Here is a 19,013-nt window from a genome sequence, read left to right on the forward strand (position 1 = left end):
ATTACAGCTTGTTTGATCGAATCTTTACCTTAAGTCTACTTTAATTATAATTGATAATTATATTTATTACATGACATACTCAAAGTTTAATGAGTACATTGTTAAACCTTAAAACTATACTACTTAAATGTATATATGAAATAAATAAAGTACATTTTTCACAGCTACAAAGTACAAATTAAAAGTATAGGATGGAAGGTAGTTTTTATTAATGCAGTAAAGAGTTTTTTTTATAAATTGGGAGCATTTAAAGTTCTATATGTAAAATATGTTCAAGTTCAATTAACGAGTCTTTAATATTCAAAGACAACATATAAAAGTACCAAAGTAAATTGGTGGTGTTCAAGTTGACCGAAAAAGTAAGAAATAGTAAGTAAGAAATCCAAAAGGAGAAAAGAAATAAACATAATTTTGGTACTCTTGAAACAGCTAAGACAGTACTGGAAGTCCTAGCCATTTATTTTGTGTAAGACAAAAATCTTTGAGAAACAAAACAATTTGGCAGAAGGGAAACTAAACGATTGGTAGGTTAAAAATTCTCTCTATTATTTGCAGCCTAAAAAAACAATAGCCACTGGTAACATCAGTTTTTGTCAGTAATATGGTACATCGGGTCTGAATTGTCTACAAAGCAGTCCAGGAGGGTCTTGGCCTTTAAGTGAGGTTATCTTTAATAATATTAACCCTTTGCGCTCGAAAGGCTAGTAGCACTGGCAATACCAAGATTGCAGACAGCTTGTGTTAGCATTGCCGTAGTTTGTCCTCGCAACTCGTATGGCCAGTACAGACAGCTGCACTACTTTCATTATTAGCAGCCATATTTTTTGTTTGCCTCCCCAGATTGAAATTATTTTTCTATATCCTCTGCGTTATTTGCATAGTTTATTTAAAATGTTTAAAGAAGAAATGAAAACTAATTTAAAATTTACTTTTAATGAATCTTTCTAATACAAAGAAAAACATACATTTGAGAAATTTAATTCTTATATATATATATATATATATATAGACAAAAAGATATGTAAATAAAATATTATAAAGTAGGCATTTAAAGTTGTGTTACACTCAGACATGAACGATTTTACATTTTTTTCAGTCTTTACATTATTCTACGGAATAAAACTTTAAAAAATATACATCTATATCTTGTAGTCAAGAATAGTTAGCACACGTCTTTTAATAAAACTTTCTAGGTCTCTATCCCTTCAATTAATTCAGTGTATAGGTCCACTACATCATTCGTCTTATTTGCACGGTCATTGTTTAGAAAAGAATTATAGGCCAATTTAAAGTTTACTGCTTTACCTAAAATTTACTTTAAAAAACAGCTGCTCGATAGATTTCAGCACTCACCATTCATTATAAAACAAAGAGAATATTATAAAATAACTGCTATGTTTAGTGGCCAGTGGTGATGGCCGTACGAGCTGAGATAACATTGCGGCAAAAATTAATCCGTGCTTCAATCAATCAATCAAAGAGAACTTTATTCATATACATCGAGTACAGAATATGTGTCAATATGTATGTAAAAATTTTATCTAGTTTAAAACATGGATCAAGATAAAAAATTTCATGTCCAGTTTAAAAATTCCTCGATGGAGTAAAACGTCCTGTCAGCAAGCCATGCACTGAGATTCCTCTTCAACGCTGACTCTCTTGTTATACTCTTGAGGTGGTCTTGGTAGGAGATTATAAAATTTTGCACCTGCATAAGATGGCTTCTTGGTAGTCATGGTGAGTCGATGAGGTTGTAAGACGAAGTCTGTCACATTGCGGGTTCCATATGAATGAATTTCGCCCAGTCTATTGTAATCAGTGTTAAATACATGTAGAATGGTTTGTTGTATGTAAAGAGCCACCACTGTCTGAATTCCAAGGTCTTTGAAAGCACTTCTGCACGAGTCAAGATGAATTTAGACCTGCCAATATTCTTACCGCTTTCTTTTGAAGTTTTAGAACTTTAGTCATATTTCCTATACTTGACCCTCCCCATATTATCAAACCATACCTCACAACAGACTCAAATAGGGCAAAATAAGCAACCCTGGCCGTTGACAGATCTGCAACAGACCTTATTCTTTTTACAACATACAGGGCAGTACTCAGTTTCCTGCACACCATGTCCACATGAGGGGTCCAGGACAGATGTTGGTCAATGATCACTCCTAGGTATTTGGTCTCGTCCTCTAACTTCCACCACCATTGGCAACCCCTCGGTTAAGTTTGCAGCTCTTGTAAACAGGATTTGTTTAGTTTTGCTGTCATTTAGTGCAAGATCGTTCTCTTGACAATATTGTTTTGCCATATTGAAAGCAATGAAGGCCTGACAATCTAACTCATTAGGGCCTTTTTCAGCAAGTATAAGAGCTGTGTCATCAGCGTACATTGTGGTGTGGGCTTGCTCCTTTAGGTAATCTGGGAGGTCATTTGTTACCAATACATACAATACTGACCAGTACCCAGTACTGAGCCTTGAGGGACCCCTCTTGTTATAATTGAGGGGTTTTGACCTAGCATGGTAAACTGTGTTATTAGCTGTATATTTCAGCTCTACTAGTTGAGTCCTGTTCTTCAAATAACTATTAAACCAGTTTATTGCATTGCCTTGGATTCCTAAAGTCACCAGCTTAGTAAGAAGTAAATTATGTCCCAGTGTGTCGAAAGCTTTACTTAGATCCAAGAAAATAGCAGATACTATTTTTTTTCCAGTTTCAATTTGGTCAATTACATTCTCAAAAGAAGTCATGATAGCTGTGGTTGTAGATTTAGAGGATAAAAATCCGTGCTGATGTTTACTGAGCAAATTATTGTCCATGAGGTGGGTTATTAATCTTGTTAAAACGATTTTTTCAAATATCTTGGAGATGGTTGATACAAGAGATATTGGTCTAAAGTGGCCAGCTTCTGTGCTTTGTGGTTGTTTCTTTAATAGGGATTATTTTGGCAATCTTGAGGTCAGCTGGAAAGATACCCTGAGCTAAGGACTTGTTCATAATATCAGTCAGAGGCAGTGTAATTTCATCAACACAGTGCTTAAGTAAGATAGATGAGACATCATCTATGCCTGCTGATGGCTTTGATTTCATTGCCATGATGGTTTTCTTAACTTCTGCCTGTGTAGTGCTATGAATAACAAATTCAGGTGCATTGGTGGAGTGCATTGAGGCTTCCTTGAGATATCTGAAGTTTGACCTGCTTCTTTTAGTGTTATCTCAGCTATAGTTGTAAAATAATATTTAGGTGCTCAGCTATTTCGAATGGATTGTTTAATTTGTTGCCATTGACTGTCAATTCAAGTGGAGTGTCCTGTTTCTTCTTATGGCGTTCATTATTAATTGTGTCCCAGACTGCTTTTGACCTGTTTTCTGAGTTGCTTATGCGGTCTACTATTGCTTGCCTTTTTAGATATTTCAGTCTCATATCATAGGCTTTTTTCTTTTCTGCTGTTTGGGTTTTAGCAGCTACGCAACCTGTGTGTTTCTTCTCTATTTAAGGCTTCTAAAAACTCGGTCTTCAGTCTTTGAGCTTCTGGATCATTAAAGTGACAAGCTCTTGCATTACGCTTTGCTTTGGTTTTTTTATAAGGACATGTTAGGTTCATTGCAGAGTTAAGTATTTTGGCTAAAATTTCTAAAAGCAGTGTCCACAGCTGGTGCATTAAGCACTAATCCCCAGTTAAGTCCCTTTAAGTAGTCACTCAGGCTGTCAAGGTTATTTTTATTAAGATGTCTTCTAATTGAATAAGTTGTGGGAACAGGTGATTTCTTCAGATTCGTTGAACACAGCTGTGCGTTGTGATCCGAAAGCCCTGTGGTCAAGACATCTACTGTGACTTCTGGTAAAGGGATGTTGGAGCAGACACAGTCAATTGATGTTGATGTAGTGCTGGTTACTCTGGTAGGTGGCAGTGATAATCTCCTAACACCATATTGTGCAAGAGCGTCATTAAGTTTCAAACAGGGACTGTCTTGAACTAGGTTGTCCACGTTTATGTCGCCAATTATAATGCTTTGTTTGAAAGGGGAATTGTGTTCAAGATTTCTGTTAAGTGATCGATTGCCTCATCCAAGTTCCCAGATGGTGGTCTATAAACACCTAACAAATAGATGCTCTTTTGACCTTCTTTGATTTTGATAAGTTGGGTCTCACATATCATCTCTAGTGCTGGAATTGTATCAATCCTGTCCACTTTATTTCCCCAGATTTAAGTGTTTATATATGGCTACACCTCCTTTTTGATGATGCATCCTAGAGAAACTTCCTACCAGTTCATAGTTAGGAATTTTTGTATTTTCAAGAGCATCATGTTTTAGTCCGTGCTCTGTTTAGCACAACAATACTAGGGAGGAATTCGTCTAACAAGTGGTTTAGTCTGTTCACTTTATTTGACATGGAGTTGATGTTCTGATGTAATATAGTCAGTTTTACTTGTGTCATTAAATTTCTCCCCTGTGTTTCTGTGCACAGAGACTATTTTGTTTTTAGTTTTTACTTTTATCTTTTGGCAGAGGTCTAAAAAACTTTGATTTGGCACCATTACCACGTATAATGTTAATGGGCTCTTGTAGCTTCCGACAAAGTGGCGACAGCCAGTAGAGCTGGCCAAACAACCTCCCAGGACAAATTATAAATACTGCCTTCTAGTGCATAGGGTTAATGATGGTGAAAATTACTTGATTGCAAATACAATAACAAATAATACAGATGTTTGTCATCTGTGTACAGAGCAAGTCTCCCGTGAACTCCGGATCCAGACCTGTACTGATGACCAGGAGACAGTTGACGGACCCTTTTGGATCAGACGAGGAGGAAGAAATGTAAGTTAGGTTTTAATGTGAAAGTTTGGTTTTTTTTTTTATTTACACTGTTGTAAAGTCTTATGGACAACAATGATAATATAGAAGCACTGCATATGTGTGAAACATGTGGAAATAGCTAAAGAAAAGAAGACAGTTGATAACTAATAATACTGTAATCTGATCAGATTAGTTCTGTATTCTCTCTGCCTACCAATTCCAACCGTTCAATGTTTTTCTCCTAAATGTTGAATTTGAGTCAGGTTGTGTAAAGCTGTCGGGAGATTACTGTTAAGAGTGTAGATTTTACAATAAGGGTAAGTTGTAAAAAAATATTTGATCAATCATTGGGTACGAATCAGAATTGTGGTGACACTTCTGGTGTTATAGTCATGTGTCACAGGTTAAAAAAAAGTATTTAGTATTTGTAAATGTATTGTCGTAAAATTTTGCCAACACTTAAACACTTCAACACAAAAACATCATCGCTAAACACAATTTCCAATACTATAACAACCAAATCATTTGACGGTATCATGGCTTTCAATTTTTAGACTATGTTTATGGTTACGGCTTGTTTTACTTAAAATTAAATGACTGTCATCTCCACGGTTAAATGCAAACACAATCTTAAGTGAATATAGGTTTTTTCCTCTGTGTGTTTGCTCAATAACAAGAAAAAATTTATTTTCAGAAACCAACAAAAAGCTGACAACGAACCAGGAAATAAAGCTCCACCTTCACAAATAAACGTGAGTTTTAAATTAGTTATGTCTTTGAAATTGAAATTTATTAGGGCCATTATTTAATAATTGAATAGCTCATTTGTAACATTTATTGTTGAGATATTACAGAACGGTTTGTAGCCAAAAAACATAATTTTTGTGTTTGGGAAAGAATACAGATAAAACGTTTCAACGTCCAAAGTTTGTCTCTTAGAGCACGAAAAATAAAATGCATATTTTATATGAAAATAGAGGCAAAGTAATTAAACAACAATTGAGAATGATAACACCATAATGTACCCCATATATGTGTGTTTGTCCATAAAATACAGTTTGAGGAGTAAATGAGTTACAACATTTACCTCTTTGTTACAGTTTATGTTGCAGGCAGTGTAGAAAATTGTAATTTTCATAGAGAAATCAGTTATTTACTTGTTTAGATCAATTTATTTCCAACACTACCAGCAATTCGTTTTATTTATAACTTCTGTCTGGACCATGAAACGTCATCTCAATGAAACAATGTTGTATTAAGCTATTCTTGATTTCTTTCTCCAACAGTCTTGATTTAATGAGTCGCTGTTGGGAAATTGCTGTTTATTTATTTATTAGCACAAAAGAGAATTACAATGATTTAATAAGGCTCGTCAAGAAAAAAAATATTATAAACTAAATAAAATTTAAATACCAACTTAAATACTATTTGGTTCAAACAGGAAGCAGAGGATATAAACATATAATACAGTATAAGAGTATATACTATATAAGAGTAATTAAACATACTTGTACATACAGTTACATTGCAAACGAACCGATACATAGATACAATTAGTAGTTTGAAATTAGAGGTTACCCATTTCTGGTGAATCAGGACTGTAATCATGTATATGTGTAAATTTCATTTCAAGCAGATACTGTTTAGTTAATGTTTTGATGGTATGTAATTATTGAATCTCCCTCCATGCTAAGGGAAATTTAGTACATTGGTAGTGACATGAACAAACTACATTTAAATTGACTATCTACTCTTGGTATTGTCAGGAACTCCTCCAGAGTGTATATTGGTCTTATCACTAGAAAATCTCGAAGTTCTCTCTTGAGTCTATTTCCTAATAAGATCCTGAGGTTGTATGGTAATTTTTGAGTTTTTGGTCAAGGTAAGAAAGCTTTTTTTTCATAAAGTGCAGTCCAATGTTGAGATAATACGTATCTGGAGGTGTGACGAGTGTGGTAGTTGTGGATACACCCATTTGTTTATAGGCTGAACCTATAGACATGTAAGATGGCTTCATGGATGTAGAGGACTGTTACAGTGAGTATGCTAAGTGACTGAAATGCTTGCTGACAGCTTTGAAGAGGTTCTAGGCCAAGGAGAGATTCAACTATTGCATAATAAGCTGTTTACACAGCTCCCCGAGTTCCAATCTATTTCTCCATTTTAGTTGTGTAACAACATAGATACCAGAGCTGATCTATTTTAGGATGTCGTTTACATGCTCTGTCCATGAAATATTACTGTCTAGAGTAACCTCTAGGAAATTAACCTTATTAGCCACCGATACATCATGGATACTTATATTTGGTCTTTTCTTTTACTGACGTGTACTTGCTTTGTTTTTTCAGGGTTTAGTGTTAAGTAATTATTTATACTGTAAGTGAAGGTAGAATACAAGGCTGTGATGTCAAGAAGTTAAATTAAAGTTTTTTTGCTAAGTCGTTTTTTATCAGAAGGGTTGTGTCATCTTCATACATTATACAGTGAATGCTGTGGTTTTGTATAAAAGAGGGAAAGTCATTAATAAACTTATAAATAGTGCAGGGCCCAGCACAGATCCCTGAGGGACTCCTCTTGTGACTTGTTGCGGATTTGATTTGATTGTGGGTTGAAAGTCTGTATGTGGTGTATTTTAGCTCAAAAACCTGAGATCGTCCTTGCAGATAGCTCGTAAACCAATCTTTTGCAATACCTCTAAGTCCTAAGGATGCTAATTTTTTGAAGATCAAGCTGTGCCCCAAACAATCAAAAGTCTTGCTATAGTCCAAGGAATAAAGCTGTCATGTGTTTTTTGTCATCAATGTTGTCAATGATGATCTCGACTATGCTGATGATAGCATTGGTTGTTGATCTCAGTTTCTGAAACCCATTTGTCTTATTAAAACTATTTATCAATAATTTGGAAAATGTTGAGATCAACGATATTGGTGGGTAGTTTTCAGGTTTTGACGGTGGTCTTTTTATATTTGGGGTGTATTTTAGACATTTTCAGTTCAGGAGGAAAATTATCCTGAAAATTATTTATATATAATTGTAGTGAGGGATGGAATTAATTCTTCAGCAGAGTGTTTTAAGGTTTTAGATGAGTATTTATTCACACTGCTAGATTTATATTTTAGGCTTCAGATTGCAGATTTGACCTCTTTTTTGAGTTGTGGGATTTAGTTCGAATGGTCGTGTGAGAAGAGTTGTAGTTGTAGTAGTCATGCCCTTCCTGACTCTTTGCTAATGATGAGACTTCTGCAGAGTAATTTCTGCTATCTGAGCAAAGTACTTGATGAGGTGCTCAGACAACTCTATTCATTACTTTTATTATTGGACAGGAGATGTCTCGGGCAATGTGCATTACTTCTTGGAATATTGCAAAATCAGTATCAGTATCCACAGTGTAGTATCCCAGGTGTTTATTGAGAGTAAGGATTTAAGGTAGTCAGCTCAGTAGTAGCTCATTTGTCATTGGAGAGTTTGATATACTCCTTACGGCCAAAATGTAGATACTAGAAAAACTAGTTCTACATGATTGGATATATTTTAAAGTTCAGTGTTCTGTTTGTTTTAAGTAAATTCAAAATCATGTTTTATAAGCGGTGAACTACTCCAAGAAATAATGTTGTCTCATAACCAAAGTAAACAGTTTTTGCTGTTCTTAAACCAGTTAAGTCTTGAATTTAACGAATTTCATAGCACGCTGAGTGAAATGTTCTAATAGGATAGTTGATAGTTCAGGATAGTTGATTTATGTGATTTTCCCATTTCAAGGTATCATCTAATGTAACTCCAAGAATTGTAGAATGTTTTGTGGAAAATAATGTATTTTCAAAACATTTTATTTATATTGGTGCTCTGGCATTTTTTAATATAGAAATTAAGTACGACTGTTTTTAAAGAAATCTTTTACTTTTAAAACCAGTTAAAAATAAAATAACGCGTTCAGAAATACTTTAGAAGCAAGCAAAATTTACTTTGTAACTAATAAACTTGTAGTGTCACTTGTAGATAAACTGTATTTAGAAACTGTAAATCGTATTACTGCTTTCAGTCTGTAAAATAGGCACATAGCAGAAGTTGTAGTTACAGTTGATATTGCAGTGTGAGAAGTTTTGAGATATTAAACCAGTGGTGTAGCGACAGAGGAGCGAGTGGAGCCCCCGATCCAGGGCTCCATGGGGGGCGACAGGGGGGCGGCGGGCGGACGATAAAATGGCGGGAAGCAGCCCCTTCCACGCACATCACGGCCGCGCAGTGTCTTTGTGTCAGTCAGTCTGTCATTGACCTTGGCTGAGACAAAAGGCGTCCGTACAGACCCACGAGTGATTGACTTACTTCAATTTTACCTTTGCGTTGTGATTACAGATTTAGCGTTAGTGCAAAGTATTGATTATATTATTTCTATTTTGTTGTGATGTGATTTGTTGTGGTGTTGATTTATTACCCTTTGGTATATAATGTCAAAAAAACTAAGTGGTGCTGAGTATCGGAAAACGAAGGTTAGAGAAAAGTCACGCAGAAAATCTTGAACTTAAGAAAGTAAAGAAGTTATCTACCTACTTTTCGAGGGACATTCAGTAGTTGCAGTTTCTCAAGAACCCACTTGTAGCTCAAAAGTACCTACAAGCGATGAGGACTTGGAGCAAACACCTGTAGGCTTACCTGAAGATGCAGAAGACCACGCCCTTCTTCAGGAACCTTTTTCTAAGGTAGGCCTAGTTAAAGCTGAAGGTACCGATTGCGAGTTGAACCTTAAAGAAAATGTAACAGCTGTTATAAGTTCTTCTGATAAGGGTAATTTTGAAAACACTCTTACAGCCGAACAAAAACGGCAAATAATAAAATTAGGCCCTCATCAGCCTAAAAGGGCCATTTCCAAAAGAATCAGAAGGGAGAAATAAAAAATAGGGGATTTGACGAGAAATGGTATTTTCAAAAGAATAAAGAAAACCAATTGAGTATAAAACGTAATTGGTTATGCTATTCAAACATCCTCAATGTTTGCTATTGTCAGCCATGCTGGCTTTTTCAATATGGCCTATACTGATGTGGGATTTTCGAAAGGTACGTCTGATTGGGCACATTTAGGTCGAAACATAAAAGACCATGAAGAAGATTCGCAAAGTCATGCAATTGCGTGTGAAATAAACTATCGCTGGCAGTTAGGCCTAACAGTTTGGATAGTGAGAATCTGGAGGAGATTAAAAAAAGCCACTGATTACTGGAGACAAGTTTTAAGGCGAGTGGGTGACGTCATTATTACGTTAGCTACAAACGACTTACCACTGAGAGAGCACAGATTGTGTAATGACGATGAAGATGCAACTAAATCGAAAGGAAATTTCCTTGAGATAATACATATGCTAGCAAGATATGACCAGGTCTTGCAGATTTAATTAAGTTACCAAAACGTTAGTGTTAACTACCTTAGTCCTCAGATTCAAAATGAGCTGATCAACCTGATTTCTAAAGAGATAAAAAAAGAAATCAAGGAAGAAGAAATGAAAAAAAGCCCCTATGTGTCTATTATCTTTGATACAACTCAAGATATAGCGAAAACCGACCAGCTGAGTACAGTGTTTCGTTATATATATAAAGATAAAAACTGACGAAGGCGACAGGCCAGTACAACTAGTCATAGAAGAAGCGTTCGGGGGATTTTTGGAAGTGGAAAGCCAGAAATCAGAATACTTATCAAATGTTGTTTTTTAATATCATAGAAAAGTATTCAGATATATCTAAAGTTCGAGGGCAAGGCTACGATGGAGCCCGCTAATATGAGTGGTATATATATTCAGGCCTTCAAGCAAGAATATAAAACAAAAAAATCCTGCAGCTAAGTTTATTCACTGTTGTGCTCATGTTGTGTACCCTTAACTTAGTAATCAACGATTCAGTATCAAACATTCCTGAAATCAGAACCTTTTTTGATAATGTTCAAAGTCTTTATGTATTTTTTAAAACTATATCAAGATGGGCACTGTTGACTAAGTCGGCTATGTTACAAAAAACCTTAAAGAAGTGTGTCCAACAAGGTGGACTTCAAGAAATCAAGCCGTCGACGCTCTTCGATGTGGTTATTTTGACATAATGAAAGTACTGACTTACCTAACGTTAGAAGGTAAAGATCAAGAAGAAGTATAAACCAAGCTAAATCACTTTTGAAATATTTTGAGCAGTTTCCTACAGTAATATTGATAGTTATTGAAAGTGTGTTGCTTGAAACTATGGACATATTTCTAAAAAAACTTCAAAGTACGAAGAAGACTTGGAACACGCAACAAAAATGCTCTTAAATCTCAAAACAAAAATTAACAAACTTAGGAATGAGTGGGCAAAACCGTTTTTAAAGCAGATGCAACCAAGCTTTGTTTGCAATGGAAAGTTTTACCACATTTCATTGACCCAAGAACAAAAAAGAAGACAAGGATGTGTGACAAGAAGTGCAAGTTGATGACCCTATTAAAGACAATGAGAAACGTTTCCGGGTTGAGGTGTTCAACCGTAGCCTTGACATAATCACAACACAGCTGACAGAGCGTTTTGAGGCTGTTACTCACATTACTAGTAGTTTTACAATGTCTGTGAAGGCTTCTTTTTTAGTTGGAGCAAGTGATGAAGAAATCTTAGAAATCAAGCAAAATTTTTGATATTAAACTACCAAGATGACGTCTCCCTTAACTTAGGTCCACAGCTTGTAAGGCTAAAAACTTGTTTTTTAAGTCACTTGGGAAAAACTCAAAAGTATAAGGAATCTTGTAGATACTTTAATAGTGCATGATCAAATTGGTTCCAGCTTTCCAGATGTTGTGAATGTTTGTTTGATTTTTTTTGACACTACCTGTTACAACTGCAAGTGCAGAGAGATCATTTTCAAAACTTAAACTGATAAAGAACTATTCTTCGCAGCACCATGTCCCAAGAACGTCTGAGTGCCCTTAGCAACCATATCTATAGAGCGCAGCAGAGCCAGGCACATCAACTTGGACGACACAATAACACAGTTTGCTAGCATGAAGTCACGAAAGAAGATTAGTTAAGATAGTAATATGCGAGTTGGTTTTGTAACTACTTAACTACTATGTTCAAGTTTTAGATAATGTACTCAAATTTAAACTAGGGTTTTCAATACATATTTATTAAATATATTGAAATTTGTACTTTCATTCCAAACCCTATGGAATTGAATTGAGATTTAAATACATATTGCTATACACGTAAACTAGGTCTCCTACAAGGAAACAAAACTTTATAAAGAATAGTAGACTGTAAGTTATTATAAAAAATGATGTTTGGTCAAAGACGCCTTACATTGCTGATGAAATGATGGGCAAGAAACGTTTTGTTTACGGTAGTGAGGTGAACTGTCTTCACTGATTGATCATATAGGTAAAAAAGTTTGGGGAAGGGGCGCTAGGGACTGAGTCGCTCCATGGCGCCAAAATCCTCACTACGCGACTGTATTAAACTATAGTATATTGTGACGGGTCTCAAATCTAACTAGTGCTTTTAATTGTGTGTGTTATAAGATAAAAAAATTATATATAAACACATATAAATAACAAAATATATTATCAAGCAAGACTTGTTGATAAGAAGAATTAATTTTTTGGACAGAAAATAATGAATAATAGGTAAAAATTAAACACTAAATTGATAATGTTGACAGGAGGGGGTGATCAACTCTAACAACGCAACACGCAACAACAGCAGAGAGGGCTCAGAGACTCGCTCACTCACACATTCTCTGAGCAACGATCTGGGACCTAAAGTAAGTTTAGTTGTTTGCAGCACAAATTGTGTTTGTTTTTATTAATGGATTGCTTTTCCTACTAATTACTGTGTCAACAGTATTAACTCTCCAAGAATGACAAATATTTCAATATATTCCATCACCGTTTTCAAGGATACAGTTTCTTGGCTATACATAAAGGAACAGATTGTCAAAATTTATTTTTTGTTTCGAGTCAATTTATTTATTTACAACCAATCGCAAGTATGGGTGATCGATATAGGATTGATTTAACTTAGAAACATACATAATGTAGCTATGGTGATTTAATGCAATGCGGATGTAGAGTTAAGCTCCAATTCGAATTTAATTTAATCATAGTACATTTTCAAAATATTTACATACATGCAGTACTTAAAATAAGATAAAACTTCTTGAGAAAAATTTAAATAAAGTGTAACAATGAATCCACAATAAGTAGTTATAAATTTAGTAACTATTCATTTTATGAAATTAAATTATATAACTAATTGGACATTAATTTATTATAAATTTATTTCCATTATCTTATTACTATAATATTTAAATGTTTACATAAAAATATTATACACATAAATTTAAAGTGGCCTAGGAAATGAGCCTACATGGGCAGAAAAGCCTGTGTGTAGGCTCGAGTTGCTTCCCTAGAAATTTTGGACATTTTGTATTTGGGTGATTAATTATATAACATCAACGCACGCACGCACAATGTCAGACTTTAGACAATACACTAAGTGAAAGGTGAAATGAAGCTAAACTTACTTGCATCAGTAATATGCTGTAGTTATGACTCTTTTGTAAGTCACATTTTGCGTAAAGACTCAAAAATAAATAATAACGTTGTTCAAAAATAATAATGTTGTTATTATTGTCCAAACATGTTGGTTTTATTTTCTTTGAATTATATATCTTCTGTTACCGTTTTGCGTTTTTAAATTAAATTAATAGATTTGATCAAATCTCAGTTTTCTTACATTTTTTTATATGATACAGGACGTATAAAACAAAAAATTATCTACAGTCTAGTGCTTTACAGAAATTTCAGCATATAATAGTGAATCATCACGGTTAATCATGCCATTAATGCAAGGTAATCTGAAATAAGTGTACATTATTAATAAGAAGAACGTCTTTCACTGGTCTGACTGGACTCCAGCCAGTAGAGTTGTAGAAGTAGAAGTGTTGACTAAACATAGCTGCAGTACGGCATGATGGTGTGGTGTGGTGTGTTGACTAACGCCGTGTGCAGGGCCCGAGGGGAGGGGGAGGCAACCGTCATGAGGAGCTGAGGGAGCGCGCCAGACAGCTGTTGGAGCAGGCGAGAAGGGACGTGGCTAAGAACTCACAACCTACTTCACCTGTACAGGTCTGTACTGTCTGCGGAACAACAGTAACTGTAGGTGTACCATCGGAGAAATTAGTTGATTAATTGAGGTCAAATCATTTTCATAATAGTAAAAAAAAAACACTACATAATTTGTTTCCATGTAGATATACTAGGATACAATAAGGTTGTTGCATCAGCCCTTTGTAAATATTGTGTATTTGTGCCACAGACGTTTATCTCTTATTACAAGGATAAATTATGTGCTAATATCACCACTACGAGTGCTATGTACGTTTGTCTCTACATCTGTTCTTGTCGTGTTGCACCATGAACAGAGTTAAGTTGATTTTTTATGTTGCTAAGAACTGATAGTACAGAGTCCCTTGTGCAAGTTAGCTGTCTAATATTTTTCTGGACAATTTTTGGGATATTCCGTGCAAAGTATTTTCTAAGGACTCTCATACAAACAGAATGTCGACCAGATATTGCCACTACATTTTGATAATTTGATAATCATCTAAAATATTTAACTCTCTAATTAAAAAAAGGGCTGGAGAATAAACACATACTTAATGATGTTATTTTCTCCTAAACTTCTAGCAGTTTTTTTACCACTTTTTTCATCTCCTTTTTCTTTCTATTTTTCATTGACTAATGATATCCTCATCTTACAAAGAGGATAGATTCAATCCTCAAACCATTGTTTTATACATGTTGTAATATATAACAAAGGCAAATGTCCAAAACCCTATTATCGTTTTAAACCTTGCATCGTCATTAACGAAGTTTGAACAAAGAATTACATTATCTACTTCGCAGACTTGTTGTACCTAAAGGGTTAACTACAATAAAGCTGTAAATTGATTGTAACTGTAGACTACAACTGGAGACAGGTTTTCTCTAGTAATTATCACATAAAAAATACTAAATACAAAAATATATATAAGTTAATGGTAGCAAGGCCCATTCGTGTAAACAGATTTATCAATGAATTATCAATAGATTAATTGAAGCAGGATAATCCTTGGGGAGGAGTTTGATAGTCAGAATAAAATAAAACATCAATTTAAAACAGATTTAGGGCATAAACCAATTTTAAGTAATGAAATTACATGAAAAATGCCTTTATTAACTAGGTGGAGTTAGGGCTATCAAGCCCTACCACTCAACCTCATATCGTATAATAGTAAATTTACAATAGTTTGAGTTTGATACAATTGCAGTAAATTATTAACTTATACTTTAAATATAAAATAACAACATAGCTTTATGTATACAAAATTAAATGAACTTAGAGTAAAAATCTATATTGAAATGAATTCATAACTTATAATTCAAAAGAAAAACAATATATCTTATATCATCGGGGAGAGCATTCCAAAGGCGACAAGCCTGAACAGTAAAGGATGTATTAAAATCTCTGATCGATGAATTGGTGAATGTGGCTCCCCTTCTTGTAGTTTGTTCACCGATATCAGTCATAAAGTTGAAATGATCAGATAGATAAACAGAATATTTGGTTTTGATAATTAAACATATAATAGAAAAAATGTGAAGTTTACGTAGTTGGTGAAGTTACTAAGAATGTTTATTCAGTTGAATAATATGTGTTACTATGCGATAAATAGCAACAACAACAAATAGTGAACATTGTGTGTTGTTTTAATTTACTCAAGAGGTACGAGTGTAACGTTGCCGATTGTTACAGGCGGAGGAGGAGCGCCAACAGCAGTTGCGGGAGCGTGCGCGGCGTCTGATAGCTGAGGCTAGGCTGGGTGTCGTCACCTCCCCTTTCTCTCCCAGTGAGTTGTCAGTCACCCAAAAGTGACATTTTGATAAGTGCACAGAAAAGATATTTCGTCGTCATTGTATGGCAGATTAACTGTCTACATTATGTGAATGTTTATTTACATTCCTGTAGTACCACAGGGTTGTTTAATTCAAAATTAATAACTAATCTTCTTCATAGTGTTAATTTAGTTTTAACATTATTCTCTGTTAATAGGTAGTGTCAGTACTATGTACCCATAAACAATTGTGTCTATGATGGTGTCAGAAAGTTCCCAGACTGTACTCGCACTCGCTATTTCTTTTAAGCGACTGTACAATCAAGTGCACCAGTAGCCTCTGCAGCAATAGTTTTGTGCCTAGTTTTGTTGTAAGTGGTTAGTTTATGTGTTCAAGTTGTGATTTGTTGTGTGTTATCATTACATAGCGATTTATGTGATGGTTGATAAATTCAAGCAATGAGCTTGCATCAAAATAGCAGTCACATTGATGACTGAATCATAACCATAAAACCAACTCCCAGCTATGATCCTGGATATGAATGTGGGGTCACTTTTAGATGTCTGAGTTCACTGCACACATCAACACGTCACTGTTCAACAGTCAAAAGCCGACGCATAATTTTTTCGGTAACCCGATGCATGCCTAGATTTTCGGTTCAAATTTCTTAACTTCTATTGCCAATACCAACACTGCTACACAAGTCGTTTTTTGTTTTACGACGGTCATCATGAATGAGGTGCAGAATTTTTCCAACAGTTCTTCTGTTTGGCTGTTTGGCGAGTACAGTCCGGAAACTTTCTGGTATCACCTTGTATAATTGTTTATGTAAAAATATATTAAGAAACCTATTAGCTATATCAATTCAAACAATATTTGTACTGTATTTAACATTGTGTATTTTAGCTAGTAAAATATTGCTATATAACACTTTCAGTCCCAAGTGTTAATGTTACTCTACATCGAGTGTATGTATCCCTACTATGAAACTTCACGTGGTGCTGAGAGTGTTGTAGAGTATGGATGTGTAAGCAGGATTATTTTAGTTCAAACTTTCAAACTTTAATATTGTTCTTATGGGGTACAAAACAAGGTCATTTCACTGTGATAGCAGTTTAAATATTTGCAGTGTCCTTATACTAACACAAAGTACGTAATTGTTTATTAATAAATAAGATTCACAATTCAGTTATGAAATTAGTAGTATGAAAAATAGTAATTATTTTTTAGCAGGCTAATGAATTCCTATGAACATTTCAAAAGGCTTTTGTATGTAATTTGATTGACAAAAACTATTGTTATAGTAAATTATATTTTTTGCAAAGCAAAATAATCTTTGCATGTGAGTTAATAATTGTTTCTTATTTATTATTTGTTGTATTTTAACTAGGGGTACATTGTTAGTTAATTAATTTCCAGATGGATTCTGTAAATAATTTAAACACATTTCATTACATTATTTATTTTCAGAAATTGTTAAATTAAGTTAAAAAAGTAAGTGGCAAGTAATATAATGTTAAATTTTTTTAACATTAAACATTTTTAAAACAATTGCTACTTACAAAACAACATGAGTTTTACTAGTTTGGCTCTACAAAGAATGGTTGTAAAACTATAGATTATATTATTTACTATTCTTACATTATTAATGTCAGTAATTCATAGACAAATTTGATGTATGATGATGACGCAAAGCTGTTTTATAATAAAACTTCAACTGAGGACTTGGCAATCACTTCTGGCGTACTAGTACTGTCACAAATAGTGACAGCATTTAACACCACCTGAATAGCCCAAGACAATCTGAATGTGTGTCAATTTACCAGAGGTTGCAATGAATAATGGATTTTGTATCAAACACTAAAATCATTAATAATTGAGTTCTTGTCAAAGTAAAAGGCGTTACTCATAACTGGAAAAAAAATTGTTATGCATGAGTAACACACATTTTAAAGTTAAGTAACTTTGCTTTTGTTTATTTGTATCGATTTATTAAAATGTTGCAGGCAAAGAAAATACACCAAGTGATAAATCCAGTGAGCACAGTTCTCCACTGCATTTAAAATCTCCTTCAAAAGTAAGTTGACTAGATTCTATAGAAATTGTCTCATAACGTTGGCGATCATAAATCACCCCTCAGTGATAAATATTGTGCATTGTGCAAGTTTTCGAAAGTTTACGAAAATTGTTCTGAAAGTAAATTGTTTTATTCATAAATAAAAACTTACTCGTAACATTACAGTTTTTTTATTATATATCTTTGAAAAAATTACTATCAAACTATTTTTTAACTTTTTTTGTTCTCTTAGTAGCTGAGAAACGCTGGGTTCTCGTTGTACTTAGTCCTGAATGAACCCTTGCGTTTGCTTTTGGAGTAACAAGATATTCAGGATGGGTAAGATTCGGGGAAGGGACCGCCTCCTGTATAGATCCACGAGGAAGGATTTTAGGGGACTATAATATATCAGTCATGCCATTCCCAGCAGGAATCACTTCTGGCTGGTTTATACCTTCCAGTTGAACCCACCACTAAGCACAGCAAAAACCGATGTGTCACTTAAATCTGGCCAACCTTATGGATGTACCTTATGGATGTCCAGGAGCGGCACATCACTAACTGCAAATTCTGAGGTACAAGGGTAAATCGATAGGTCTAGTCTACTGCGGGAGATGACTGTTGGAATTGGTGGGGTTCGTTCCCTAAGTATCAGAGGTTGTTGCTAATCTCAACAAGGGTGTGCCACCCCCTGCCTGCTTTGACTGGAGAGGCTGGTTCAGAACTGGCCTCCCCTTTTTTCAAGGTGACATGACTTGAGATTAGTGCCTTAAATTCTTCCTCATGGATCTCGATAGGAGACAGCCCCTACCCCAAACCTTACCAATCCTGAATATCCTGTTACTCCGGAAGCAGCGCAAAGGTTCTTATAGGGATAGTTGCAATTTATAAGCTTCTTGTCCTAAGAAAACAAAAAAAATATGCCTCAAAGAAGAGGAGAGCAGCTATGACCATTGACTGTGTAACAGCCTTCCCCAGTCAGTGGGCAGAGGTAGCACACTCTTATGTCTAGGCTATCAACTGCTTTTAGCACTTAAGGGCCCTACCAACTCCAACTCATCCTCCACAGAAGACTAGACCTATTGATCTACCTTGCAACCCAATATCTCGACATTTATGGTTAGTGATGTGCCACTCCTGGTTATCGATAGGGTTGCCCAAATTGAAGTGACACATTGGTTTGTGCTGTACCCAGGTAGGTTCAACTTGAAGGTACGAACCAGTTAGAAGTGAACCCTCCCATAGAATTGTTCAATATAGTAACATTTACATAGAAGCACTCAT

General features: G+C 34.8%; 1 protein-coding gene across 2 annotated transcripts in view; it reads left to right on the forward strand.

Moving 5' to 3' along the window:
• LOC124364556 (EH domain-binding protein 1-like) overlaps positions 1–19,013 on the forward strand; it is a 67,922-nt gene that overhangs the window by 36,694 nt on the left and 12,215 nt on the right. The window contains exons 12-17 of one of the 2 annotated variants that reach the window (XM_046820112.1): positions 4,729–4,820; positions 5,494–5,551; positions 12,457–12,558; positions 13,808–13,924; positions 15,594–15,687; positions 17,680–17,750. In XM_046820112.1, coding sequence (XP_046676068.1) covers positions 4,729–4,820; positions 5,494–5,551; positions 12,457–12,558; positions 13,808–13,924; positions 15,594–15,687; positions 17,680–17,750 — 534 coding nt within the window. The remainder of the gene's footprint in view (positions 1–4,728; positions 4,821–5,493; positions 5,552–12,456; positions 12,559–13,807; positions 13,925–15,593; positions 15,688–17,679; positions 17,751–19,013) is intronic. The other variant, XM_046820113.1, reaches the window with a different exon arrangement.

Source organism: Homalodisca vitripennis, chromosome 6 (assembly GCF_021130785.1).
Source record: "Homalodisca vitripennis isolate AUS2020 chromosome 6, UT_GWSS_2.1, whole genome shotgun sequence".
NCBI classification, from domain to species: domain Eukaryota; kingdom Metazoa; phylum Arthropoda; class Insecta; order Hemiptera; family Cicadellidae; genus Homalodisca; species Homalodisca vitripennis.